At 38.0% G+C, this 27,543-nt stretch overlaps 1 protein-coding gene across 3 annotated transcripts; it reads right to left on the reverse strand.

The window, feature by feature from the left end:
• plod1a (procollagen-lysine, 2-oxoglutarate 5-dioxygenase 1a) lies at positions 1–27,124 on the reverse strand. Of its 3 annotated transcripts, XM_084721837.1 has the most exons (20): positions 26,856–27,120; positions 24,323–24,414; positions 23,034–23,167; positions 22,535–22,698; positions 21,418–21,530; positions 18,909–18,972; positions 15,492–15,589; positions 13,532–13,633; positions 13,213–13,344; positions 11,440–11,561; positions 10,382–10,486; positions 10,079–10,204; positions 9,491–9,632; positions 8,083–8,196; positions 7,504–7,569; positions 6,555–6,659; positions 6,198–6,344; positions 4,622–4,747; positions 4,242–4,367; positions 1–452 (listed from the first exon to the last, which is right to left on the reverse strand). In XM_084721837.1, exons 1-20 carry the CDS (start codon positions 26,944–26,946, stop codon positions 297–299), a joined length of 2,325 nt encoding a protein of 774 aa, XP_084577963.1. In that variant the 5' UTR covers positions 26,947–27,120; the 3' UTR covers positions 1–296. The 3 variants fall into 3 exon arrangements, with proteins under 3 accessions (XP_084577963.1, XP_084577962.1, XP_084577961.1); XM_084721836.1 differs by lacking the exon at positions 4,242–4,367 and having other exon boundaries at positions 26,856–27,124; XM_084721835.1 differs by lacking the exon at positions 4,622–4,747 and having other exon boundaries at positions 26,856–27,112.
• Between the last annotated feature and the right edge of the window lie 419 nt (positions 27,125–27,543).

Below are 27,543 nucleotides of genomic sequence, written 5' to 3' on the forward strand. Positions count from 1 at the left end.
TCTTTTTCCTTGAAGAATTATTTTTAATGTGATGAGTCTCAAGCATAACATGTAAACTCTGTAGCTCTTCTAAATCAAAGCAAAATAAGAATTATGGTTTAAAAATGTGTATTTTGACTATGCTGTGAAATGAAAATTTTCAAAGAGACAGAAACGATGTGAAGCAGATGAACTAATGAACGGACAAACGGCCACCACTCAGAATTGGACAATAACAAGCAGCTGTGATGCCGAAGGATTTGGCCGGTGAAGGATTTGGTCTGGACTAGCTGGTGATGTGGGCCATCTTTGGGAGTTCAGGGGTCCACGAAGGAGACTGCGATGTACCTGACGCCAGCGGTGGTCGGCAGGCCTTCGTGGTAGTGGGTGAGGCGGCCAGGGTGCATGAGGGCCCAGCCTTTACGAGGAGCTTGGATGGAACAGTTGTAGCGAAGGAACCTGCATCCACCACCCTGCAGTTACAACATAACACACATTATGTTTATTTTATCCATGTTTTAATTATCCTCCATTTTTAAAATGTGTTTGAAACACATGGACTATCTTCCCATCACTTTAAGAAATGTCCCTGTTCCACTGTAGGAACTTAACAAAAGGTCAAAAATGTCACTGGTTCTGCTTGTGTTTCCTCTGCTCTCCACTAACTTTGGGGATGGGTAACTGGAACTAAACTCGGGCGCTGCTCAGAAGGTAATACATATGCAAGTTCCAGGTACTTTCAGGGGTTGTCTAACCTGATACACCAGAAAAGGCAGGTACTTTCAAAAAATGGATGATTGGATGAGCCATCTGTGTGTCACGGTCTATCATGGACTAACTCTGCAAATCACACCAAAACAGTATGGAAAAATATGTATTTTTTGATTTTAGGGTGAACTGTCCATTTAAAGAATTTGAGTACCAATACCCAGTCGTACTGACATAGTTGTGTGACATAGTATAGTCAGTCCCACTGTTGCCTTTTCAGTGGCGTATATCTGAAATGTCAGTCAGTAAAATGCAGTGGAAACAAAGAGTAGTATAGTATAGTTGAGCTTATAAGAATCTCCAGGTTACAGGTTGTTCAGCTCCTGCAGTGGAAAAGAGCTAATAGTGTAAATCAGTGGTTTCTAACCTTTTCTGTTTGAGGTACTGACACACCCCAAACAGATCAGCTCAAAAGCGGTTGATACCACCTGTTCATGTTCCAAATGTGCTAATTTAAACCGATTTTAATTAGGAAGTTATTTAATATTATATAATTATATAAAAGTGGATATTGTGCTTTTTTTCTGAGGTTTGATCCAGGTTGCATACAGTAGGTAGTGGTACCCCTGGCTGTCAATAATGCTGTCAGTTCCAGGCTTTTAGACCTCTGTTGAGTGGTCATCAAGTGTCATCGAATATGTCAGTAATAAGGGCTTTGAAAATGGTCCTGTTTACATCGTCATTATATGTCTGTGCAGCTTGATTTTAATAGTATACTGAACCAAATGGCTGTCCGCAAGGTAACAATTCAACCTAAAAGTGTATTGAGTGCTTTAGAAAATCAGCAGTAATGTCAACTACTGTAAATTCTCAAATAGTGACTTTCATTTCAAGCAGGCTTATATTGGAGAAAGGCCTTCATTTCCCACTATACCTGTTGTGTTGATAATAATAATAATAATATAGTGTGATGTCCACATTCAAAGCATGACTCTGTTGGTGCACTGGTGAAAATAGTGCTGTAGAAATGGACATTATACTGACTTAAATCTGGTTTTATTAATTCATGCCTGCCATGAGAGTTTTTTATTTGAGAATTTAGAAGTGCCTTTAACAAGCAAAACCACTGGTGTTGTTATTACAATAATTATCCATCAGATCCACTGAATATTATCTCTCTATATATACTTATATATAATTATATAATATACTTATGTATATTATAGGTTAAAAATGTAAATATTCAGGAAGCCTTGCAGGACTACTTACACCAACACATTGTCACTCCCAAATACAGTAGCTTGGTCGATGGCCATAAGTGTCAAACTATGACTGTGTAAGAATCCCTCTAGATTCAGTTTTGTATGTACAGGGCTCCACATTCATGCTGGGTTTACAAAAAGTTCATGGTTTGAGTTAAAATATTCATGTTAGAAACATGACTTCATACTTTGTATGTTCTGTAAATTAAGAAGTTAACCTTGACTATTGGTTTCACAGAGGACATGGACCCTGGGTGAAAGTCCAGTGTTTATGCCATCCCTCCACCCCACCTCCTCCATACCCTAGAGGGACACCTCCAGAAATGACACCGGAGGGCTAGAGAGGTGCTACTGGGGTACTGACCAACCTGCCGTATTTGAAGTGTTGGTAGTAAGAACTGGCTGCCCACACACTACAGATCATCACAACAGATTCACAAATAATAGAAATGGACCCTTCCTGAGTCCCGGCCCTTTTTGCTCTGTGCTCCAATAACAGTTGAGCAAACTTGGTACCTCAGTCAACCTTCTCCTTTTCCTGTTAAAATGACACACAGGGTCACGTCCTAATTTAGCTAATATTAGCAAAATGTTATTTTCAACTAACAAGTTAGCTAATGATTAGATATCTATCTATCTACAGGTACCCCAGAAATGTTTTTTTTACCATCATCACAAGTTTTTCTTTTCTACATAGACGAGCCGAGCATATAGCATGTTTAAGTACAGAAAACAGGAAAGGGGAAAGGTGACCGAGGTACCAAGCATACTCAACTTTCATTGGAGCAGAGTGAAAGGGGGCGGGACTTAGGAAGGGTCACTTGTATTTAGCAGTTGTTTTGTCAAATCCATGTAGCATAAACCGATGATACTGTGGATTGTTTAGTCCAGTAGTTTCTCGGAGATGCAGGGAAACGACATGGATGCAGCAATAAAAACAAGGCTCCTAGCTTCAGCTGCATGTGTCATGCAAAGAAGACAGACTCAAAAACACAGAAATGACACAAATGGAAAGTCTGAAACACCAGGGATGTAGATGTACATGCCAGAAATATGATGGCATTCAATGATCAATGTTATGATTCTGTTTTCAGCATCATGCTTTGTCAAACCTTTGTTCTACACTGTGTTGTTTAAGCTACTATGTATTCATGTGAAAACTCATATTGCAACCTTAAATAGGGCAAAAATAAGCCTTAGGCACATATTGACCCTTTGAATCTCTGTGCATTATGTATGTGTTACTATTACTATTTATTTTCCTATACTACCACTAGGAGTCGCCAAAGTTGTAAGATTTCAAATTCGCCACAGAATGGCTTCATATTGGCATGATTATTGATATACAGTATGCAGCATTCAGGGAATAATGATGGCTTACAGTCAATCAGTAAAGTCTGTCTGATCTAAACTCTAAAAATGTTCAATGTTTTATTTATTAAGTCTGTAAATTTCTTATAATTATCTTGGAAGTTTCCTGGAAATAAGGCCATTAGTGCTGCAACTAACGATTCATTGTCGATTAATCTGTCGATTATTTTTTCAATTAACTGATTAATTAATCCCGTCACAATCTTGTCACATGCATGTTTGGAACTATTTTTCAAGTCTTTTCTGTAATGACTGTTTTCATGATCAATTAATCTGTCAATCATTTTCGTGATTAATCAATTCGTTGTTTGGTCCAAGATAACATCTAAGAAACTTTAAAAAATATTCCAAACAATTAAATGATGAACAAAATTATTGGCATTTAATTTAAAAGTTGATTGATAATTGATTATTCATTTAATCGTTACAGCTCTAAAGTCCATAAAAGACAATAAAGACAATGTTCACCCAGTATGCCTCAAACTAATTGGTTCCATTTGCGAGTGAACCTCAGGATAAACCCGCAAAAAAGCAACATTTTCCCCTGGGTCTATTTTCCCGTAAGATTGGAACAAAACCACATTATTCCCTCTAGGAAATTAGTAGGAAATTGCTGACCTATAAAATAAAACTCCACCCTGTGATGTTGGGTATGTTATCTGACCTACTGTTAATGTCACTGACAGCATCACTTCAAGTACAGATGGATTATTTCTGGTTAATGGAAATAAGGCATCCGATTTAAGGTGGATCGTCCCATCTAATAACCAGCTATGTTTGGCAGCTGCTGTCTAAAACGAACAGCTGCATGGATAATGGGATTATATGTTGGATAAATAACATTTTGTGGTTCTTCTCTGCAGTAACTATGAGCTGCCTGTTGTAAATGTCAGATTTCTACCAACGTCTTCACAAACTCACCTGGTAATCATCTTCCACTTGATTGAGTGCAATGTTAATAGTGAATGTGGAGGCGTCATGGTGTGGTCTCAAAGAGGGCTGCTCATCTGGTTTATATCTAACTACAAAGGCCAAATCAAACTGAGCCTGCAAACACACAGACAGAAAAGAGTCATGCAAGCATTCGCAGAGAAAATGCTCATCTGGCCACAGACACAGAGTGTGTGTACGCCCCTCACAGCTCCTGCTCAACAAAGAGATGAAAAAGCATCGGCTCGATGACCGCTCCAGCATTCAGTTCCAGAGATGGAGCAGAGAAGCAGAGAGAGAGAAGTGCAGATCACCTGCATCATCATGTCCTGAACACAGCGTCTGTTACCTGCCCGCTCCTCCTCATTTACCTGGTAGTCAATGCCTTTGCTGTTGAGAGCTATGTTAATAGTGAATGTGGAGGCATCATGGTGAGGCATGAGCAGGGGCTGCTCGTCAGGTTTGTACCTCACAACAAAGTTCAGGGGAGTGGAACACTGATGAGAGAAGACATGTTGGTCAACAGAGCACACAGCAGCAGCACAGGAACCAATGAGGGCTGCCACTGATGATCTCAGTTTGTCTACACATCTTATTATACATCATTCAGTTAGTCTATAAAATGTCATATATACTGTATAATGCATCATTAGTGTGTCTTTCAACAGCTTATTTGTTCAATAATTCATCAATAACCAAAATCGATGATTCATTTTCTGTCCTCTGATCACTTATAAAAGTGGTAGAAGTGGTAAAAAAAAAAAAGAACGATAATGATTATTTTAATGGAAGAGCAGAAAAAATAAAAAGCAAGTGTCATTAGCTGTTTCTAGGTCATCAAAATGATTTTTCTCAAGCAAATGTGTCCCTTTCCTCCCTCCCTCTTTCAAACAAGTTGGTAAATTTTCACTTCAGAATATTTTCCATTTTCTCATCTCAATCTGGTGTAACAGCTCCAGAGCTGCCTCCACACATCTGGGAAAAGTGTGTTCCAGGGCTGAGCCCTGCTGATAACTGACAATTTAATGAAGACAAGGTGTCTGGCAGGTCCTGTGTAGTCCTTCAACTAGTCTATGAAGAAAATAAACATAGACAAGACAAAACAAACAAGGAAACAATGACTTCTTCAACCTTAGATACCCAAAATAACTCCTTGCACTTTGCTTCTCTATTGGACTGAAACATGCACTCTGAGAAATGCAGTAGAAACACTACAGAAATGTCCACTCTGCAAAAAGCTGGAGGCAAAGAAGGAAAAACATAGGTAAGTCATTTCATAGCAGGGGTTCTCAAAGTGCATGGGCCAATGGCAGCCCTCAGAAACATTCTGTGTTGACCTACAACCTGACATTAAATGCATTCATTATATTGCAATCATTACATTTCAATACTTTCATTTTCAATAGTCCACATTTAATATGTTACTCGGCTCCTGCATCAAACTGAGCTGCACTGTCAGGTTGGTCAGGTGTGGAATGAATGATATTCTGTCATCAAAGTGCTGTTTTGGGGTATGAAACGGCAGTTTAATATGGAAATCACATGGAAAAGCCGCCATGAAAAAAAGAAGGAGAGGAGAAAAGGAGGCTTAACGACAAAAATGGATTAACTCTTACTGCGGCAGACCTCAGGGGTCAGATATAGTGATCTGCCTTCACCTGCAAGCAGGTGAATCGTTCAGGAATTTTGAACGTTAAACATTAAGTTAACAGTTTTTTGTGCCCTCAGTTACATGGTGGTTTCCTAAATTGGCTCTCAGCCAACAAAACTTTGAGAACCCCTGCTTTATAGCAAACATCATCACTGGAAGAAAAACTTGTTTTATCATGTTCAACCAATGGGATCAGTGGGATTACTTAGATTTCATCTCAAGTCAGACTCATCTCATCAGAATGTGTGATGATGGTTTGAACGCCCTGGTCCCAGCCCTGTGTTCAGTAGTCTTACCTTGGTGTAGTAACCAGGATACATTTTCTCTGTTATCGGTGCTATGAACTCCAGTAAGAACTTGTGCCATTCCTTTTCAAAGTTGATCTGATTCATGTGGATATCAATTGTGGGAACATTCTCGTAGCCACCTTGGATTCTGGTGTCCTAATAAACAAGAAAATGAATCAGAAAAAAACTTTAGTCACTCAACATCAACAGGTGTACAGGACAGATACAACGGCAACTCATTGCACAAATACTGCCTGATAAAATGTGAGTGAGGATCAGCATTTTTTTCACCATACTTGCTTTGATTTACACAGGCCTCCAATGAGAAATATTTAGTTAGAATCTCACACCCATATGATAACTTACCACATTGGCTCCTCCTGACCACCTCCCAAAGTGCTCCATTTCTTCAATGAGGTGCTTACAAGCAACGTCAGTGAAAATTGGGAACCAGTATACATCAGGACAAGGCTGAGGGACATGAGACATGGCACATATTTAATTGCTGAGGGACATAAGACAAGAGCAATAAGTACACATAAATAGAAAACATGAAAAACAATGAAAAATAAGAGGTATATAAAACTAAAATAAAAATATAATTAAAGATAAACTATACAAGAAGATTTGGAGAAAAATTAAATGGTAAAGTGACAGCAGAGTCAACAGTCAGCTCTGTCAGACTCAGACTGTTATTGTAAGTGTCTGACAAGATTTAGTTGTCTTTTTGTTGAAGAGTAAGATATGTTTGTTTAATCAGGAATAGCCGATTTATTGCTCTCGCCAAAGCCACCAGACTCGACTTGATCTTTTTAATAGCAGTGATGGCTGCAGCACTCTCGCTCAATACAGGCTTCAGCAAGGATTCGCTGCTTGCCTGGGGCAAGGAAAATGCCATATCGGGCAAGTAAATCTGGCAACTCACTTGTCCAACAGGGACAAATAAAATTTGACTTTGGGAAAGTAGATATCTGACCCACTTACCCGACCAGGCAAGTGGAAAATACATTAACGCTGAACCCTGCAACATTGGACCACTTTCAAAAACTGTTGTCTCCATTAGTCACTTAGACACAAAAATATAGGAAAATCTGGTCCAGGTTGAAAAACACCAAAACTACACTTTAACATAATATAGTATATGCACATTTTGATATAGTATTGGACAGTAGATATAGTATAAGGTGAAAGACAGTAAAATACTTAACATAATACTTTAGTACTTGTACTATAGCAATATAAAACAAACTAGAATAGAATAAAGTAATAAAGAATAAAGTAAGAATTCATGTCATCTGACTGTAGGTCAACTCACAGTTTCAACCAACTTGTCTTTCATGATGCGAGTGTAGTTCTCATGAATGTAGCGGTCCTGCCAATCCTGAAAGAAACACACACACACACACACAAGTCAGATTATTCAATGCAAATACATTCAACTGTCCATGTAGTTATTATGCTGTATGTAAGACATTCATATTTTCAAATTATACAACGACTATACTACAGCTTCTAGCACTATTACCACTTTTACTAAGAGCACAATAATGAGCATTAATGCTACTACTCTGTTAATGTTTGACCTACTGCTGATGATTGTGCTGCTACTGCAACTACAACTGCAACTGTTGACTACAACTGAATTGATGTTGATCTAAGGCTAGTATGTATAAAATACCAGAGTATCGGAGTAATCAGGTCATTGTGGGTAGATATGATTGTAGTAAGTCAGTTCTTAGCATCATTTCACAAGGTTACAAACCACCCCAGAGTACTTCCAATGACCTCATTACGGCCATAGCAGTAACCAACAATCCACACAAGCACCACACACTGACCCTGCCAGCAGCACTACAACAGCTGGTAATCTTAACATAGCACAGTTGAGTCTTACCAGTGGGTTTTCAAAGATCTGCCACAGATCATTATGAAGATGGCCGGTCTTATAGTTTTCTGTTGACAGGATGCGACCAAAAGTTTGCATGTTGGTGACAAACATGAAGATTCCCTGAGAGACAAAACCACAACATGTCAAATATTATCATGGACAATTTTACATTTACACTGTTCAGTAGGGCTTTCAATGACACTAAAGTGTCTATAAAGTATTCTAAATATACTCATAATGTATTGTAATCTCCTTAAACACTGTATAATTATAGTTATAAATACTCAGAAATATTCATAATGCTTTATAACAATAATCTAGGGCTGCAACTAAAAATTATACTCATTGTCAATTAATCTGTCGATTATTTTCTCGATTAATCAAATTGTTTTGTCCATAAAATGTCAGAAACAAAACAAAAAAAAAAGTTGATTGGTGTTTCGCAGTCCAATACGTCCGATATGACGGATTGTTTTGTCTACAACCCAAAGATATTTAGTTTACTGTCAGAGAGGAGTAAAGAAACCAGAAAATATTCACAATTAAAAAGCTGAAATCAGAGAATTGTTTTCCTAAGAAATGACTCAAAACAATAAACTGTTTATCAAAATAAATGATGAATAATTTAATATGCGATTAATAATTGAGTAATTGTTGCAGCTCTACAATAATCCAACACATTAAAATGGATTTTATAATAATGGAAAATGTTATAAAACTTCATAATTGCTGCACACTCACTTGCAAAAAGAATCAGTGAGTGAATTATGAATTAATATGATACTTGACCCTATAAGTCATTATGGTTATTGTTATAAAGATTCAGAGTATTTATCAGTGCTTATGGCTATAATTATACAGTATTGCAGGTTATAACACATTCTAACTATCTTTATAATATATTATAAAAAGGAGCATCATGGAAAGTGTTACCATACATTAATGTTTTATTCAACCTACCAGAGGGAGCAAAAAATGAACAAGTCAAAATGAATTTAAAGTATTCTTTACATGCTATTGGTAGTTCATTAAAGGGACAGTTCACCCCAAAATCAAAAATACATTTTTATTACAGTTCCTCGGAGGATTACTTGCAGTAGATTAAATTGCAGAGGAGAAAGAAAGTAGTTCCTACATGAAAATGCTCACAACGAGGTCTGTGGATTATCTTGAGTAACCAGGTCACGATTTCTGGAAAGAGACATTGCTGTTGAATTTTTTTAACATATTTTTTTGGCACTTTGGCAAGCTGAGTGCCATTTTATCCCACTGTACCGGAGATATGGCAGATATCTCAAAAACTAGATAAATTAATAGCACCAGGGGGCCAGGGGGAAAAAATATGTATTTTTGATTTTGGGATGAACTGTTCCTTTTAGTCAATCTGGAGTCCCTCTGTTTCCTCTTTACTGACCTTGCTGCGGATGTTGTGGCAGAACGCCATGTCAGGGTCCAAAATGTGTGAGTCAAAGACATTGTATTCTGTGAGCTCCGAGCGGAGGAGGCTGCCCTTCAACAGGTACACATTGGACACATATGGGATGTTCCACACACCCCTAAAAAGCACAAGAGAGTCTTACATCACTCTCATACTAACAATCAATTTGTTCCTAATTCCCTATTTAACAGGAATATTTCAAAATACCTTAGTAGGAAGCCTCTCTGTTTTTTGATCTGATCATTTCTTCATCGCTGTTGATGCAAACTCAACACTTCCTTCGTTGATTTCCATCAGCACAAACACACAGTCACATAATACTCAACACTATACTGCTCTAACTCTTCTCTTTTTATTCATTGGTGCAGCATTGACCTGAGTTTTTACATACATCTTGCTATGAGCGAATACTGTTTGAGGAGCCTTGGCATGAGAAAAAATCTGGTACATATCTGCAGCATTCTGTAAAGGTGTCTGGATAGTTTTGCCAGTGGCTCTGCAGTCTACTCTGTTTGTTTAAACGTCCCTCTGAAGTTTTTAGAGAACAACGTTAAATGAACTTACACTCTGCGTCCTTGAACTATGTCCACATAGTCCTCAGACCTGGCGTAGTAACCATCTGCACTGAGGGCTCCCCAGAAGTTGCTCCACAGTCGACCAGTTCGAGTTATCATCGGCGCCACAATAGAACTGAAGAACAATTAAAGGAGTGTTATTATATTTCCGCATCTGGACAAATGCAGCTAGTAAATAATGCAAATAAACGAGATTTACTACAGTGTGTTTGGTTGACGACTACAGTCGTCCCCAGACATCAGCTCGCACAACATGATCATTACTGATGCAGTGTTGATCATTTATACTCACAGGTTTTGTTCTATGAGAAGTTTGAGTGTGTTCTCATTCTTTAAGACCACTTCAATGTCCAAGTTGAAGAAATAGTCACAGTCCTTGTCCTTCCGGCATATATCCCTGAAAGGCAAGAAAGTGAAAGATCAACATGTTTGTTGTGACAAATTAGACAGTCACATTCTCTACATAAAAAATACCAAGGTCAACTCATGGATTGGCAGTGCTGCCCATTTGCTTGCATAAATTGTTCAGTTGATGGTAGACATTTGTGGCAATGTGTTTCCCACTGGTCTGAAAAATAATTTAAACTGTCATGTGTGCAAAAGTTCCTGTTGATTAAGTAAACTTATTTTTAAGGCTACACTCATAGAAACACTGACATAACAGAGGACTGTCTGATTCCATCAATAAAATCATGACTGAAAGTTTGTTAAAAAACGCAGCCTGATTGGACAGAGGATGACTTTGTATCATGAGTTTGAGAAAAGAAAACCAAGTCAAACTTCTTTTTTCTATTTCTTAAACATTGTCAAGTTTGTCCTCTGGCCTGCACTGCTTAGGTGTTGTGGAGATATCAGCAGTAGAGATGTCTGCCTTCTCTCCAATATAATCAGTCTGATAACACTCAGCTTGTGGTGCTGAAAGCCAAAAAATATATATTTTAAAAATTCAACACCAGTTTCTCTTTCCAAAAACAACAACGTTCCAGTCCTGAGATAATCCACAGACCTTGTTATGAGCAGTTTCACATAAGAAATACTTTCTTTCTGCAATAGAATCTGCCAGAAGTTTCTACATGAAACTGCTCACAAGAATTAAATGTTTGAGAGAAGACAGACAGCTCTACAGCTGATATCTGCAAAACTCTGCAACTCTCAACAAAAAAATCTAGATGGAGAAATAGCACTGCAGGGCAGGGGGAAAATATGTATTTTTTATTTTGGGGGTGAACTGTCCCTTTAAAGCATTCATTCTAAAGAGACCACATGGGATTTTGGGCGACTCAGTTTCCTGTAGAAATATTTTTAATCATGATATGTCATCCAGTTCACTATTAGTTCCATGGAACTCACAGGCCCAGGTTGCGGGATGCAACTCCGTCCATCTCTTCTTCAGGCCCGATGAACTTGACGTCCTGATAAAGGTTCCCATGATCCTGTAGGAAAGAGCTGACATCACGCTCATGATGAGCCTCCTGCAGGGAAAGAACAAACAGATAGAGGAACAGATCAAGGGTCTAAGTTACTACAGACACATAGAGCAGAACTAAATATAAATGTAGCAACAAAAGAGACCTGGCTCCTACTGAGATGGATTTATGATCAAACTATGTTATTATGGTGCCAGTTTGTACAACCAGGAGCTTTTTCTTTAGCTGATAGTTGACTCTGTTTGCTTTTCCAGGGTGAAATAAAGGGAGCTTTATTTTGATGACAAGTTCTTAAGTGTTTTTTAATGTGACATAAAGGAGGCATTAAAAATCAAAAAGCTTTATCCCTTTTTGAGCATTAAGCCATTAAACGCTTGTCTTTGTTGCTTGGCTTTGATTTATTTGTTTGTCTTGCATAGTTACTATAGTAACATAGTTATGCTATATACAGGAGGATAAGTCAGCCTACTAAGAAAAGCAATCAATTGTGAGTGTTTATCATTGATGTGAATACTTTCCACATGATGCACATTTAGAGAGATGACTTCCCCAAACAAAAGATACAAAAGAGGACAGAAGAGTAAATCATGCCAACTGCTGACTCAGCAGGGATAATATTAAATGAAAAAAGTTGATCTACAGTAGAATAACCTTTTGAAATAAAAACTGAATGCCTGAGAGTCTTGCTGCATTTAATTCCAGTATATTTTGAATTGTCACGTGGTGCTTTATTTTTATGTTTTCCTTCATAAACAAAGACATTTCTGCCATAAATTGATGCAAAAAATCCCAAATTGTTGAATAAAAATTCACCAGGATGCAGGAAATAATTGAGTTCTCGACTCTCATAATTTCCAGGAGGAGAAGGAGGACCAGTTTTTACATTTTGGTGAATCTGCACCATGAAAGGTTGTGCTGCATTAAGTTAAGTGTTCCAGTTTGCACTGAAATCAAATCAGTGGAAAAAGTGAGTTGCACTGATTTCAGCAGCGTGTTACAACTCTGAGAAGAAGGAACAGAAGTTTAAACAAAAGTTTTATTGATTTGGTTCAAATGGGTTAATGAACTTTTCTTTAAAGTCTCTTTTTATATTCATCCTTTTTTCATTTCTTTGCAGGTTAGTGTAGCGAATCAAACCAAAACCTCAAAACATTCTTCTTTATTATAGCTCATTTGCAGCCTTGTTAAGTATGTTGGTGTCTTGTTAAAGGATTTAGTGGCGTTAAGTGGTGAGTTTGTAGGTTGCAAACACTTCACCTCTCCCTCCCCTTTCAAGCATGTGGGAAAACCTACGGTGGCCGCGACACTTGAGCAAACATGAAAGGTCGTATCTAGAGCCACTGTTTGGTTTGTCTGCTACTGTAGAAACATGGCGGTGCAACATGGTGGCCTCCATGGAAAAGTATCCAGGCCTCTGTAGATACACAGGGCTGATTCTAAGGTAGTGAAAACAAAATTATTATAAGATCTAGAAGGTTGCACACTAATGAAAACATACTTATAAATATTATATTCCATCTCTGCCACATTCTGCCTATAAATCTCAACATCTCTGCAGTGTTCCTATTTCCTTAACACTACATTTTGTTTTCAGTGTCTCATTAAATGTTTTCCTGCCCTGTACTTTTTTATATATGGGTTTGATTTCAGGTGAAGCTGCCTTCAGTGGTGTTAGGATGAAATGTCATCCTATTACCTGGTTGTAAATGAACAGTTTGAGCCTGTTCTTGGGATACTGGAGCTTCAGCAGACGTTCAAAGAACACTTGGACAAAAGGGGTTGGCTGCTGAATGAAGATGCCAATCACCACCAGCGGGTATTCGCTCTCCTAATGGAAAAAAAAAGACAAGTATCTTAGTCCTGTTCCAGGAAAAAGGGCATATCACTTCTATTTGGCACCAAGTATTAATGAAAAAACATTTTACAGTTAGCATTATTCTCAATATTGATTAAATGTAGTCTGGGAAATCTTGCTCAAACACAGTCTGTCAATCAGAGGAAGCCTGTGAACAGACCTTTAGAGCTGTGAGTGGGCGCAGATCCTCGTGACACACTGTGCACCCCGACTCAAACGTCCATGTGTTGGGGATGTAGTTACCCAGGTAGTTGATCTGGAGCTGGAAAACAAATACATGTTCTTGCAGATTATCACGTCTCAAGCTAATATCCAGTATTGAATAAAGTTAATGACTGATTTTCAACATATTTTTAACGTTTCCAAGTACTTTAGCCAGGCTGAGGCTTGTTAAGATTCCACAGTAATTAAATAAATTATATTAAAATCTGGCTGAAATCACAAAGCTAATCCCTTATTGCAGTAAAGCTCCTGACCAAGTAAAAATTAATCTTTTTTTTTTTTACTATTAATAATAAGATTTTAAGACTCATCAGAAATGCTCCTCTAGCCTCAAACCCTGTGGTTGGGCTGCTGTTCATGTCTGAGCTGGTAGGAGCACCAAGAGCCAAAGCTGTAGCTTTACAAGCTTACAAGCCAAGAACAGGCAGTGCTGTGTCAGCTGTGATGTCTTAGGAAGAATGGCGTCTCAACTGACCGATAATGAGATGCTGGGAGGGATGCACGATAATATCAGCACTTCATCAGTGTTGGCTGATAAAGGCTTTAAAATGAAATATCCATTCAGCCTGAAGTGAACATTTATGCTGATATGACGGTGCTCGTCTGTGGTGTGGAGTTTTTTTTAAGTGTCTGAAACGGATAGCAAAGTTTCTTTTTGTGATGATACATTCATGTGAGAAGCCAAATCACATTCTTTCAACACTACAAATATAATTTCCTTCTAAGAAGAGCCAGTAGGACATCACTATAAGAGTAGGCAGAATACTGTTCATTCTACTGCAGGAGAGGCTTGATGTTCTCTGCAGTTAGGTGGAAAAAAGGTATGAGCATCGGCAACCTGCCAAAATGAGTTGGAAAGTATCCAAAATTGTGCTTCTCTACGCTCAACACAAATTACATCATGCAAGAACAGGTGTTCAGAGAGCGGAGCTGGAACAAAAGGGGTGTCATTCTCCCCTTAACAAGTCAGTGTAGCATAAAAATGATTTTAAAGTTTTTATTTTAAGGTAAAAATGTTACATAATGCTGCTTTAAAGGCTGTTGATTCATCCCTCCATCCTGAAGCCACTCGTTGCTGGATGATGTGATGAGAAGGTCTTTTCACACATTATGCAGAAGTGTTGGGACTGTCTACAATTTAAAAAAAGGCCCACGAAATCCTGAAGGGACTGATTATGACACTTCTGCATGATGAGTGTGAAAAGACATTCTCAACACATCCTCCACCAACGAGGCTGATGGTCTAAAATGCTTGATTTCATGGCAGCCTTTCTTTCAATGAAATTGCAGGAGTGAATACTGTAAAGAAAAGTTGTGATCCTTCGTTGTATAATTCATTTATACAAACAAAATGCTTTATTTTTAGATGAAGGAGTGTAGATGGGCGGTATTCCACAAAGAAGAAAAATCTTTTTGAAGCTCAAACTCAGCAGGCACAAAATTATAAAATATAAAAGTGCGCAGAGCATTGATAAATGTTAATTACAATGACAAACCTTCTTCTTTTCAGTAGCCGTGACAAAATAAAACAAAAAATAATAGCTAAAAAAAACATTAGTTTAGTTTATTGAGACATACATGTATGACATTTGCTATGATTGGTCAAATTTGCAGAAAAGTTGCGGGGATTTCACCAAATGGCAAAGTCATGCAGAATTCATGGCAATCAGTTGAAACTGCGTTAATGGTTGTGTTTGCAACATTGCAGCTTTCTGGAGGGACAGTGTATTGGTTTCAGACTCCAGCATGAACACTGCACTGCAATTCAGTGTGAACAGAGCTGTTGACTGAAGTTTTGGAATTGTTTCGACACCCACACCAACAGCTGAGCTCGCCTGCAGTCACTCTGATGATATCAGGCTGCTGTGATTTGTCAGTATGGTTTCTTAGATCAGTACCTTGGTCGGTCCGTTTCCATGGATGATGACAGGCAGGGTATCATAAAGCAAATTTCTGGCTCGTACCCGTCTTTCCTCAAACTTCAGCACCACCTCATCTGGAAACATACACACACATACACACATACAAGTTCAGCCTTCACTATAGAGTCCAGTGTTGAGTCATATTCCTGTACTTCCTGTTGTTTTGGAGACATTAAGTATTTTTCAACCTGGGTTCTGTATTCACAGTGTGTAACCTGGACTTTGGTCTAGAGCTGCAATGATTTATGATTAACTGAATATCAAATTTATCACCAACTATTTTGACTAATTGTTTTGAGTCATTTCTTAAGTAACAATGTCCAAATTCTCTGATTTCAGCTTCTTAAATGTGAATATTTTCTGGTTTCTTTACTCCTCTCTGATAGTAAACTGAATATCTGAATATCTGGACATCATATTTGAGGACATCATCTTGGGCTTTGGGAAACAGGGATCAACATTTTTCAGCCGTATTTTGGTCATTTGATTAATTGTAGATGTGAGTATGTCAAAACAGGTAGGTCGTTTTTTTTTATTATTGTGGCAGTGGCCCTGTCCCTCTGACAAAAATCTCCCTTTATGGATTTCCAAATTTCAATCCGTGTGGGTGGTCACTAAGGAAGGAATGTTGGGGGTAGGGGGAGGGCAACAGATCAAAGGCCTGTCAATCAGACGACAGGTATTAACCTACTAATGCTTAGAAATGCTTCATGATTTATTGTCTTTGTTTATGATTATATATTGTCAAATGTCAATTGCAAGTGTAAATACTTGTTTCTTGTATCTGTAAGTGAAAGCTGCCCTGTGCTACTGTATGTCCTCGTCCCTCCCCCTTCACTTTCTCTCCCTCCTCCCCCTCCTCTCTCTCTTTTTGTTTCCGGCAGATGGCACACACACTTAATAAAGAGCCTGGATTTGCTCAAGGTTTCTGCCTCCTAAAAGGAAGTTTTTCCTCACCACAGTTGCCTCAGTGCTTGTTCTTTGTGGAAACAATTAGGTTTTTAGCACGGGCTAAACCTCTTTTTGAAAAGTGCCCTGAGATAACTTTCTTATCATTTGGTGCTATACAAATTAAACTGAATGAAAACATTTTAGTTAGTTTTTTGGCATCTCTATTGGTTCTACCAACTACAGCTGCAACAATTAGTTAATCGATCAATAAGTCAAACAAAAGAAATTTAGTTACCAACTATTTTGATAAAGCTAAAATGTCAAACATTTGCTGATACCATCTTCTTAAAAGTGAGGATTTGCTGCTTATCTTTGTCATTTATGACAGTACATGAACCGTCTTTGGGTTTTGGACTATTGGTTTGACAAAAGAAGCTATTTGAAGACATACTTTGAGCATTTTTCATATTTTTATTTTAAATATAAAAAAAATAATCAGTTAATTGTGAAAATAATTAATTGTTGCAGCCCTATTAGTACATTTGCAGAAGTACTGCATAGTATTTCAGTTGCATTTGACTTTTTACTTTTTTACCACAACATTCAAAGATACATTTTTCACAATTTTTGACATTTTATAGAGTAAATGATCAAACAATTAATCCTGACAATAATCACATTAAGAATTGTGATACTACATGATGCAATAAATGATGAAACTAGTCAGTTGCAGCCCTGCTTCTATAATATAAATAGTTAACACATGGTTCTACATTTTTACATCATGTTCTTAATTTTTGCTGATAGAACTTTCTGTATGTGTAAAATGTATGACTTGTTGCAAACTCTTCTTTTACAGCTGAAAAAGACACAAGGTAAGCAGCAGTTAATAAAAGAGTTTACAAACTGAGTCCATTCATGCTCTTGGATTCTCGTGGATGTTCTCTGCTGTACGTGAGCTTTGACACATCCGCCTCACACCGAACTCACGAATTCCTCTGTCAGCTTCAGAGAGGAAAAAAATGCTGCAGACTGCTGAGAGTTCAGCTCATGTCTAAACGTGCAGCTCCCGCCTAAATCACAGCGAGTGGAAATCCCTGTAGCTTGTTCCATTTTCCATAGATGGCAAAGGGAGGACCGTGACATTACATAAGCAGCAATTATACCTACACACACATTACTGCTGAGGGAGAAAATCTACAGGACAGGACTGTGTACCCACTAGTTCAACAGGCAATGCAACGTCCATGATCCATATCATAATACAAGACAAGAGATCAGTGTATTAATATCAAATATCATGTAATATCATCAAAGAACTTAAATCTTGTCTCTTTGTTGGATGAAAAGGCTGCAGAAATTTGATAATGAGTGAATATATTGTATGTTGTAAAAAATATAGTAATATGGCCCAGCTGTACTCTCAGCATTCCAAATGACCATAACCATCACCATGTATTAAATTGCCATGCTTCAGTGAGGTTTATAAGGGTTTATACTGTCAGGCATACAAACAATTTAAGGACCAGGGTGTAGGATTTGGGAGCATCTAGCAGTGAGGTTGTAGATTGCAATTAACTGACAACTGCTCATCTCACTCTCCCGCTCCGAGCATGTAGGAGAACCTACAGCGGCTGCGAAACCTACGCTTATCTAGAAGTTGTATCTTGAGCCAGTGTTTGGTTTGTCCATTCTGGGCTACTGTAGAAACAGTGCAACACAGCGGCGTCCATGAAAGAGGATCCGCAGGACTCCCTAAAAACACAGCATTTCGCTGAATGGGCGTGATTTAGCAGGACATACCTTTGCACGCTTCAGTGAGTGCTCTGAGTAATAGGGAGTCCTGAGGACCTGCACCCTCTGTAAATGTAAAAGCCTCAGTCCAGGGTAACAAAAACACAACAATTCTTATTTTTATTCTTAGTTGAATTTAGCAAAATTCCACTGGAAAAATATATTTCACTGCAATAACACTGTATGTAGTGTTTGATACTTTGCTCTGGTTTCCTCTATGATCCCACCACCTCAGTGGTAATGTAAATAATTTTGTGTAAATATAACAGGAAATAAATCTTGACAGCATGAAAAGCCCACAGTGAGTAAGTTTATCTAAAAGAATTGGCCTGGTGGCCACAGAAAATGAAAACACAGCTATGTGCAAATCAATCACCAACATATGACAACAGTAGGTGTCATTTTGATATTGGTCCAAACATCACTAACATATTTTAAGTAATTGCTGCTCAGTGGCTGATACAGTGTGCACTACGGAGAGGATGCTGGTTAAAATCATGTGTGGTGGATGGCATGAAGCACAGTTGCCTCCTGGATGATGAGAAACATTCAGTTTCTTAAAGGTGTTATTGGAAAGATGCACCTAACATTTCTAACACAGCAGCAGAGACCTCTGTAATCAGTACAACAGACAGTGTGTGTTGGAGGAATGTCTTTGCTTCATAAACATCACCGGCAGGACCAAGAAACTCAATTCTATGTACTCACCAAGAGCTCCGTGAAGGTTCTGGAACAGTCTGCATTTCCCGTCCAGTGTGATATTTATGGATTTCTGAAACATGGAAATCGTTTTCATTGCATATGTTGTAATCATATCTAATAGTAGACATTCACAATTAAAAGTCAGTATTGAAATTGTGATGTCACAGCAATATGGCAGCGCACACCGTGAACAATAAAGCAGAATTACCTTTTCTTCAATTTTTACTACATATAGTGTTTGTGTTGAAACATGCTCAAGAACTGTTTTTTTCCCCACTCATTTGATTTGAGCTTGATAGAAGTCTCTGAGAGCATGTGGTGCCAGCCTAGTGTGCTTATCTGGTGAATCAGCTGCTCTAGATACATGTGAAGTTCAGAGACGGGCCATACAAACATCAAACCCTTTTTTCCAGTAGAAAAGAAAGTAGTTCTGGTAGATTCTGAGGTAGTTCTAATAGATTCTACAGCAGAAAGAAAACAGTTCCTACATGAAACTTCTTACAACACAGGTCTGTGGATTATCTTGAGTAACTGGGTCATTTCTGATTTCTGAGACACTGGTTTCCAATTTTTCAAATGTATTTTTTTTTCGTGCTTTGAGCACCAGAGGCCAAGTGCCGCTTAGTCCCATTATATTGGAGAGAAGGCAGAAATTGCTCCTGCTGATATCACACCAAAAAATCTAGACGTAAATAGCACTATTATTACTATGTATGTCTGATTTTGAGGTGAACTGTCCCTTTAATACTGCTTCCATTCAAGTTAATTCCAGTCAGTTCTATGTTGCCGGTTTTTTTTTTACTGTTGAACAAGTATCAATTATCGTCAACACCTCCTGCAGATGTTAACAGCCTACTGTACCAGGAACAGTAGGCTGTTATTAGTGACTGGCCCCTTCAGCTACTGGAAGGTTTTTAATGTGAAACATCTGTGCAGAAAGTGCTGAGTCTCATTGACAGAAGGAAATAATTAGTGAACGAATTTCTGTCAAAACAACAGGTAAACATGGAGGAAGTGCTGAGTTTGCACTGACAGCAAATGAAAACATGCGCAAACTCGAAAACAGGGAGATTTCTTACTAAAATATAATGAAATATACTAACAAAAAAATAAATGTGAGCCTGTCTCAAATAAAGGCCTGGGTCTCTCTGGATCTGTGGCCATCATTTGAGAATTTTATGATACATAATCAAATATCCCAAAGGGAATACATAACAATAACAAATTTCAATAATTACTGTTGTTATCAATAGTTCTAAAATTATAAGTATCTAATGAAATGAAAAAGATAAATACAGTTGATAAAGTGAACACTGTAGTAGAATGCATGAAACTGCTTGACATTTGACTGTACCTTGCAACTCACTAACCACTATGTAAAAGCTTCCCAGCCTTAAAAATTTAGAAAAAAAACAAATGAGGTATGGAGTCAAATTAAGGGCAATAAATTTTTGAGCTTGTGAAATAATGTTTAGAAATAATTTCAAACCTGCAGTTTTATAGCACATTTCGTGTGCACGTGAAAAAAATTAATGCACTTATCCAAGTTTGTGAATGTGTCATTAAGTTTTGCAACTAGATATCATTTGCACGTGTAGAAAAGTTTTGTAATTGTAGAAATGCTTTGTGTTTGTAATTATAATTTTTGCAGAAATAAGAGACACTCAAATTTCCTATCTATTTATCTGACCCTGAAGTTACAAAGCTACAAGGTAGAATTTACAAGTATGAATATTTTGACCCTGTTTTTGCACCCGTTCTTGATTGGCTGTACCATTGTAGCTGCATTTTAAGTGAATACACGATTTTAAGTTTTGCGAGCTTAATTCAGTTTACATTTTACAAATACACCATGAAATTATAGTGCTGTAAGTGACAATTGTGAAAGTTTCATTTTATAAAAGATCTTTTGCCCAGACATCTTTTTCTGTGAAAGGAGCAAAGTCCTGGAACTCTGTACCTGATCACTTCAAATTTTCTGCAGACTTCACCATTTTTAAGAGAGCTACCAAACCCTGAGCAATGCAACAAACCTGTACTCATGTCAAGTTTTAAAAGGTCTTTAAATGTGTGTTTTGTTCTATTTTGCTGTATTCAGTTTTTATTTAGCTTCATGACATCTTACTGTCATCAGTTTACTGTTTTAATCTCTTATTTTCCTTAAAGCAAGGTCTAGCACTGATGAATGCTGCAAATTTGCATCTGTTATAAACACTATTCTTGCATTCCAAATCACAAACTTCTTCTTTTTACTCTTACTACATACAACAGCTGCCCTTAAAAAGTATGTACTGTTTCATGTAATAGATACAGAAGGACATCCTGGAAGTTTTGGAATACTGTATTTCACACACTATGTACTGAGACATACTAAATCTTTGTCTGACACACTAAATAGTATGGTAGTATGGGTACTGGAACACAGTTTGATACACGCATCAGATAGCTGTTATCAGTTTTTTATGTATACTGTATCTGTCAAATATACCGAAAATAAATAAATAACAAATCTCACTCTTTGTGCTGGATCGATGTAAATCTTGGTGAAGAACAGCTGGTCACTGTCACTATCTTTTCCTGTCCAGTCAGCAAGCATTTCTTTGATGTTGGGGAGGTAGCCAATGAAACCTGAGGAGAAAAACAAACCCAGGGGAAACAGACAGGAAGTGATAAAAAAAAAAGTTTTGATGCGTTCATCAAACACATTTTTATTTCCATATTCATGTATATGAACTCTACATTTACAGACATCAAGGAGAAGTGAAGTCCTGTTTTTAAATTGCCTTGACTAAAGACTGCTGGCTGGCTTTAATGGCCTCAGCTCGGCGCTGCCTGCTGACTACAGACCTGCTGTGTCTCTGCTATAAAAAGAAATGGCCGGACTCCTTTCTTCAAACATCTAGCATGTTATTTAAACAAAAATGCACAAAATGTACAGCTGCACCAGCTGCTTGAAAACATACCAGTGTTGTGTTTGTGTTAGAATGGTGTAAGCAGAAAGGTCATCAGGTTGAATCACCTGTGAGATTTTATCATATCATACACTGTCTCTGTGGAACTGCAAGATGAAATAATAAGGAAGAAAAATGCCTAAAATTTAGGCAGTTTAGCTAAACATCTGTGGTAGTTGCTGTCATTTATGTTTAATTTTCACATCATCAGAGCTTTCAAACTTAGAAATTTAACTGAGAGGCCAATGGGAATAATTTTCCACTTGCCTGTTAATAACTATGGGCTGAAAGATACACTCCTAGAAATGAAGGTGCTAACTAGAACCATAAACGGTTCTTCAGCTTGTTGTTGCTAAGGTTGCTTTTGTAACCTTTTCAAGTTTCCACTTGAAATTCTTTATGTTGGGTTCTAGTCAGAACCAAGTATAACCCAAAGGGTTACACAAGTATAACCCAAAGGGTTACTTACTTAATACCATCTGTGAAAGGTTTCACCCAGATCCAGCTATATCATACAGCAAACCCTAAAAAGAACCCACCCAGGGATTTCTACAGAGAACATCTTTATATTCCCTGGATTTCATCTAGAACCCACTCACTAGTCCCAAACTAAGTTCAGTAGGACAGGCTAGCAACACCTTTCCACAGCCTTTCAGTGTAATCCAGCTGCAGTGGACGTACCTCCTGAGCCGAGGAACCTGTTGCCCTCCCTGACGTGGGGGTGCTTGTCCTCCAGGTGTCTGTCGGGCCAGATGAGGCTCTCAGAGGAGAACACCACCTTGTGTTTAGCCTGTTGGAACTTCTTCAGCAGCTCTTTAGGACCCGAGGCAAAAACCACATCATAGCTGTGTCAAATGGAGTGAAAATAGAAAAGTTTATTGCACTGTGTGGCTCAGCGGTGTGTGAAGCAAGTGGCATAGTTAAAACAAATGAATGGGTTGCCTTTATGAGATGGCAGCACTCTTTATTTGGAGAGTTAAGTTGCCAGTGGCTGTGTTTACTGGCATAAAAGGAACCGCTGTGTACGTGTTTGTTTCTGTGAGTTAAGGAACCTTATCAATAGGTTTGCATGTTTAAGCCTTTTTACTGTGACACCAATGTGCTGCCGTTACTACAGCAGCCATCACTGGTGACAGGTGCACTCAAACCTGAACCTGTGCCTGCAACGACCACACCGTACCTGTCAATAAAAAGGACGATTTTTTCATCATCCTTCATCTCCTCCAGAGCTTCTTTCAGGAGCCGTACTTTCTGGCCTCCTCCTGGAGCTGACATGTAGTCGCCTCCCCTCCATTTCTCCCCCCGACCAAGAACCTTTAAACAAGCGTACATCCATTAAACGTGCATTTAAAGATAAAGACATGCTCTTTTTAACTTTATTTTTGACAAAAACTTATTTCTGTGACTCAAATGAACTGAAAAAATGTAAAAACTGTTGCATCAGAAAAGTTGCAAAATTATGACTTACAAAAAAAGAATTTCTTTTATAGGGCCAGTTCACCCCAAAATCAATAATACATGTTTTTCCTCTGGCCTGTAGTGCTATTTGTATATCTAGATTTTTTTTTTTTTTTTTTTTTTTTTTTGTATGTAAAATGCAGAGTTTTGAGATATCAGCAGTAGAGATGTCTGTCTTCTCTCCAATATAATGGGACTAGATAAAAAAATTAAAAAGCAGTTTCTTAAAAAAGTAGTCCCTACATGAAACTGCTCACAACAAAGTCTGTGGACTATCTTGAGTAACCAGGTCATGATTTTTGGAAAGAGACACTGGTGTTGAATTTTTCAAAAGTGGTGTGTTTGGTGCTTTACCACAAGACCAGTGCCATTTAGTCCTATAATACTATAGAGAAGGAAGACATCTCTACAGCTGATATTTCCAAAACTCTGCAACTCACACAAAGAAAAAACTACATGGATAAATAGCACTACAGGACAGGGGTAAAACATGTACTTTTGATTTTGTTGTGAACTCTCCCTTTACAGATATTCCCAAATATTCTTTTTAACTTTATTTTTGACAAAAAACTTACTTCTGTGATTCAAATGCACTGAAAAAGTCTTAAATGTAAAGTGTATTTGGGAAAATTAGGTTCCACTTTAACAATGAGATTCTCAGTGGAGCTCTAAATCAAAAATCCAGCAAGCATATTACCAAAAAAAAATGAAAAGGTAGCACATCTCCAGTCTTCAAATGAAGGAGGACACTATACTCAAATTTCACCTACTTACGTTGTTCATATTACAATAGAAGAGCGTCTATTGTAATATGACCCAAGTACATCGGAAAAATAGGCATTTATCTACTGAAATTTGTCTAATGTAATATGAGAAAAATAAGTCAGTGTAATGTGAGTATTTTGTCCTCCTTGGCTTGAAGACTCTTGTTTGAATATGCTCAACAGACAGAGAGGCTTCCATGGCGAGACAGTAGATAAGGAACATTAATCTTGCCGCAGGGGCTCCTACCTTGACAGTGTAGTTAAAGTGTTTGGCTGACCTCAAGAAACGCCTGAAGCCATCAGTCTCTTTGGTTGCAACTGTCACAACTAGAAGTTTATCTGGAAGACACAGCATTATGGGGGAATTCATAAAGATAATACATTAGACTTCTTTTTTTCTTCTGCCTTAAGCATGAAGCAACCCAGTGGTACTGCCAGCTATACATGACAGGTTGTGTAACGTTTGTCTTGATTGCACCTGATGAGAGCCTTGTCATACAGTAACCAAGCAGAAACAATACCATTTATCATCCCCTCCAAAAAGAAAACTAGATTTTAACAGGCATACACTAAAGGAGCAGATCCAAATCACAGGATGGATACACAAATTATTTTTCACTATCATGACCATTGCATAGGACATTTGGTCTTGGTGGAGGTCTGCACTCTCTGCATGCCCCTCTAGTTTGATGATGACATCAATCATTTATCATACTGAGACGCCAGCTGTAAATCATCTTGTTGGAATCCAGGTAAGAAAACTTTCATTTTGCTCTTATGTCACCTCTATACTGTCACAATCTAACAAAGACTTAAAATGGCCATTGATATCATGGGGCCCCATTGCTTTTGGCCCCAAAGGCTACTAGGGCCCAGCTGAAACAAATAAAACATGTCTCCTCAGTTTTGTTTTCATTTAAGTGATTATTAAAATAATAATATAAGATTTTGCTAACACTTTCTAAGAAGGGCATGTCTTTAGTGCATTATAAGCACACTCAAAATAACATTCAAATTTATGAAATGGAATAAACTTGTATTATAAACATCAATAATATGCTAAAGGATGACCTTTAATTAAAATGATGGCATTGCATAAGGTTATTAGCAATTGTATGATGACATTATTCCATCTCAGAAAATTAGAATTCAAAATCTGTTATGACACACTGTAGAAATTCTTTTTGTGCCTTTATAATTAGCTAAAGTTATTGTTGATATAATGCGTTGTGTAACCCAGGACTCAGATTCTTCTTTCAAACTATGCTCTGGCACAGAGGTATAAGGCATTACGAATGTTGAACTTCTAATACATTATGTCTACCATTTATAGTACTTTATAAACCTTGTTATAAGTTGTTACACGGCTATAACAATTTATAACGAGTTATACAGCCTTATAAAGGCATTATAATGTCTTATGAATGTGCTGATTAATTAAATAATTGATTTATTATCAGTTAATTGTCACAGCTTTACATGTGATGACAACTCACTGGTCACCAACTATCATCTTAGATGAAACTGGTTTCAGATATTCTTTGTAAACATGTTTCTGCTGATTTCCTGTCTTGCTGTTCCCCACCCATTTCATGATAAAACTACAAAATCAGACTCAACCACCTGTCAGTGTGAGTTTACAGCATAAACCATACTGTTGATACTGTAGTCAGATTTGTTCATTGTTGCTTTGGTATAAGAAGTGCATTTCCGCACATTTCAAGAGGGAAGTAACTTAGAATCACATGACACACTGAAAAGTATATCTACAATTCACCCATTTACAAAAGTCCATAAAATCAATCTTCCAGTTTCACCACTTTTCAATAGAAGGAAATCTTACTTAATTTTTCCATCCTTTCAAGTGTGATCTCTAAAAAATCCCTGAAGGAGACTCCACAGGAAACTATTATTGATCAAATTTTCCTACAAAAGCTCTTCAAAAGAGGGAGTTTTAACTGCGTGCTGTGACCAGAAATGGTTTGCAGTGCTAAGGAGATCCATTCTCTCCATCATTGAGACAGAAAGTCTCAAAAATGTACTTTTTGTTCTTTATTGCTCCATAAGATGAAAGACTTCATTCAACACTATGTTGACACTACACACATTAATGTATCATAGCTATGGGCCACATCTCAACTTAATAACACATTAATAGCTGCGCTGACCGCCCACTAACACACGGTGTTGGAAGCAGCCAGTCCACGTCAGCGGCATGGAAGTCCTCCTCAACACCTCACATTAACTACGTGCAGCTCTTTTGCACATGTAATGTGAAGGATATCCTCTTAGACTCGATGCATCTTGTTTTAAAACTTGCCTTTTATTCAGAAAAAAAATGCTACAGAAAAGTTACAAGATAATGTTGAGGTCCGCTAAATGAATGTTAATATTCGGCGTGCGCCAAGCGCCACAAGAGCTCGCGCAAGTATCAACAAAATGAGCTTTTCTAAGAAGCTAACGTGTGAACCAGCTAACGGTTAATACACCGAGGAAGGAGCGCGAGCACACTGCAGTGATTTCTCCGTATTTACTGTTACCGACTCTGCTGGAATTTTCTGCCAGACATTTTTGTTGATACAGGGACAGGGGACCACATGAGCCTGGGAGTCTCCCACAGTCAGCCCATACAAGCTCGAGTATCCTCAACTGCACTGTTACAGACTCACATAGGTTATGACGCCATTATTAGCTGATATTTCTGTAGTTAACGCGGTGTATGGGTGACATTAAAGTGCAGACAGACATAGCGTCAGTCTCGGGCAACATTCCCGACTTACCTTCGGGTATTCGCTTCTCTTCACAGTTCGTCAGAGGGAAAAGTACACAGACAAAAATCCCTGGGAACAATAGCAAGGACGAGAGTTGCATTTTTGCTCAGTAAAAGTTGCGGTCCTTTCACGAATCCAGGTGCAAACCGAACGGTAACACTTCACCAGCGAGAAACTTTTCAGTCAGGACTGTTAATTCTGCCTGCAGCACCGCCTGCTACTGACCCCCTTTCTCTCTCTCTGTCTCTCTCTCCTCTGTCTTCCTGTGGGTCTCTCCCCCTCTCACTCCTCCCTCTCCATTCGACAGACTGTAGTTTACAGAGTTGCGGTAAGAGTAGATAAAAATGAGACAATTTCTTTAGAATTTTCTGCGTATTTTTTTTTTTTAACACCGCTCATATTTCATGTTCAGATTTGGCTCGTGGTAAAACTACTGTACTTGCACTCACAACGCCCCCTTCTTCCAAAAGGGGGGAAAAAAAGTCAGTTTTAAAACGATGAGCCAGCTGCTCCGTGGACATGAGTACTCGCACGTAGCCCGACTTCCACATGCCAGACAGTGTGTCTTTGTTTTTATACAGACTTTAGAAAATGCCACTATTCACAAACTTGAAGTTAAATATCTTATTACAGTAGAGACCATCTGGGGGCAATGTTGTAAAAATGGTTTAGGTATTTTGTCAATCTTAATTCATAT

Source organism: Lutjanus erythropterus, chromosome 6 (genome assembly GCF_056507025.1).
Source record: "Lutjanus erythropterus isolate fLutEry1 chromosome 6, fLutEry1.hap2, whole genome shotgun sequence".
Taxonomy (NCBI): domain Eukaryota; kingdom Metazoa; phylum Chordata; class Actinopteri; order Lutjaniformes; family Lutjanidae; genus Lutjanus; species Lutjanus erythropterus.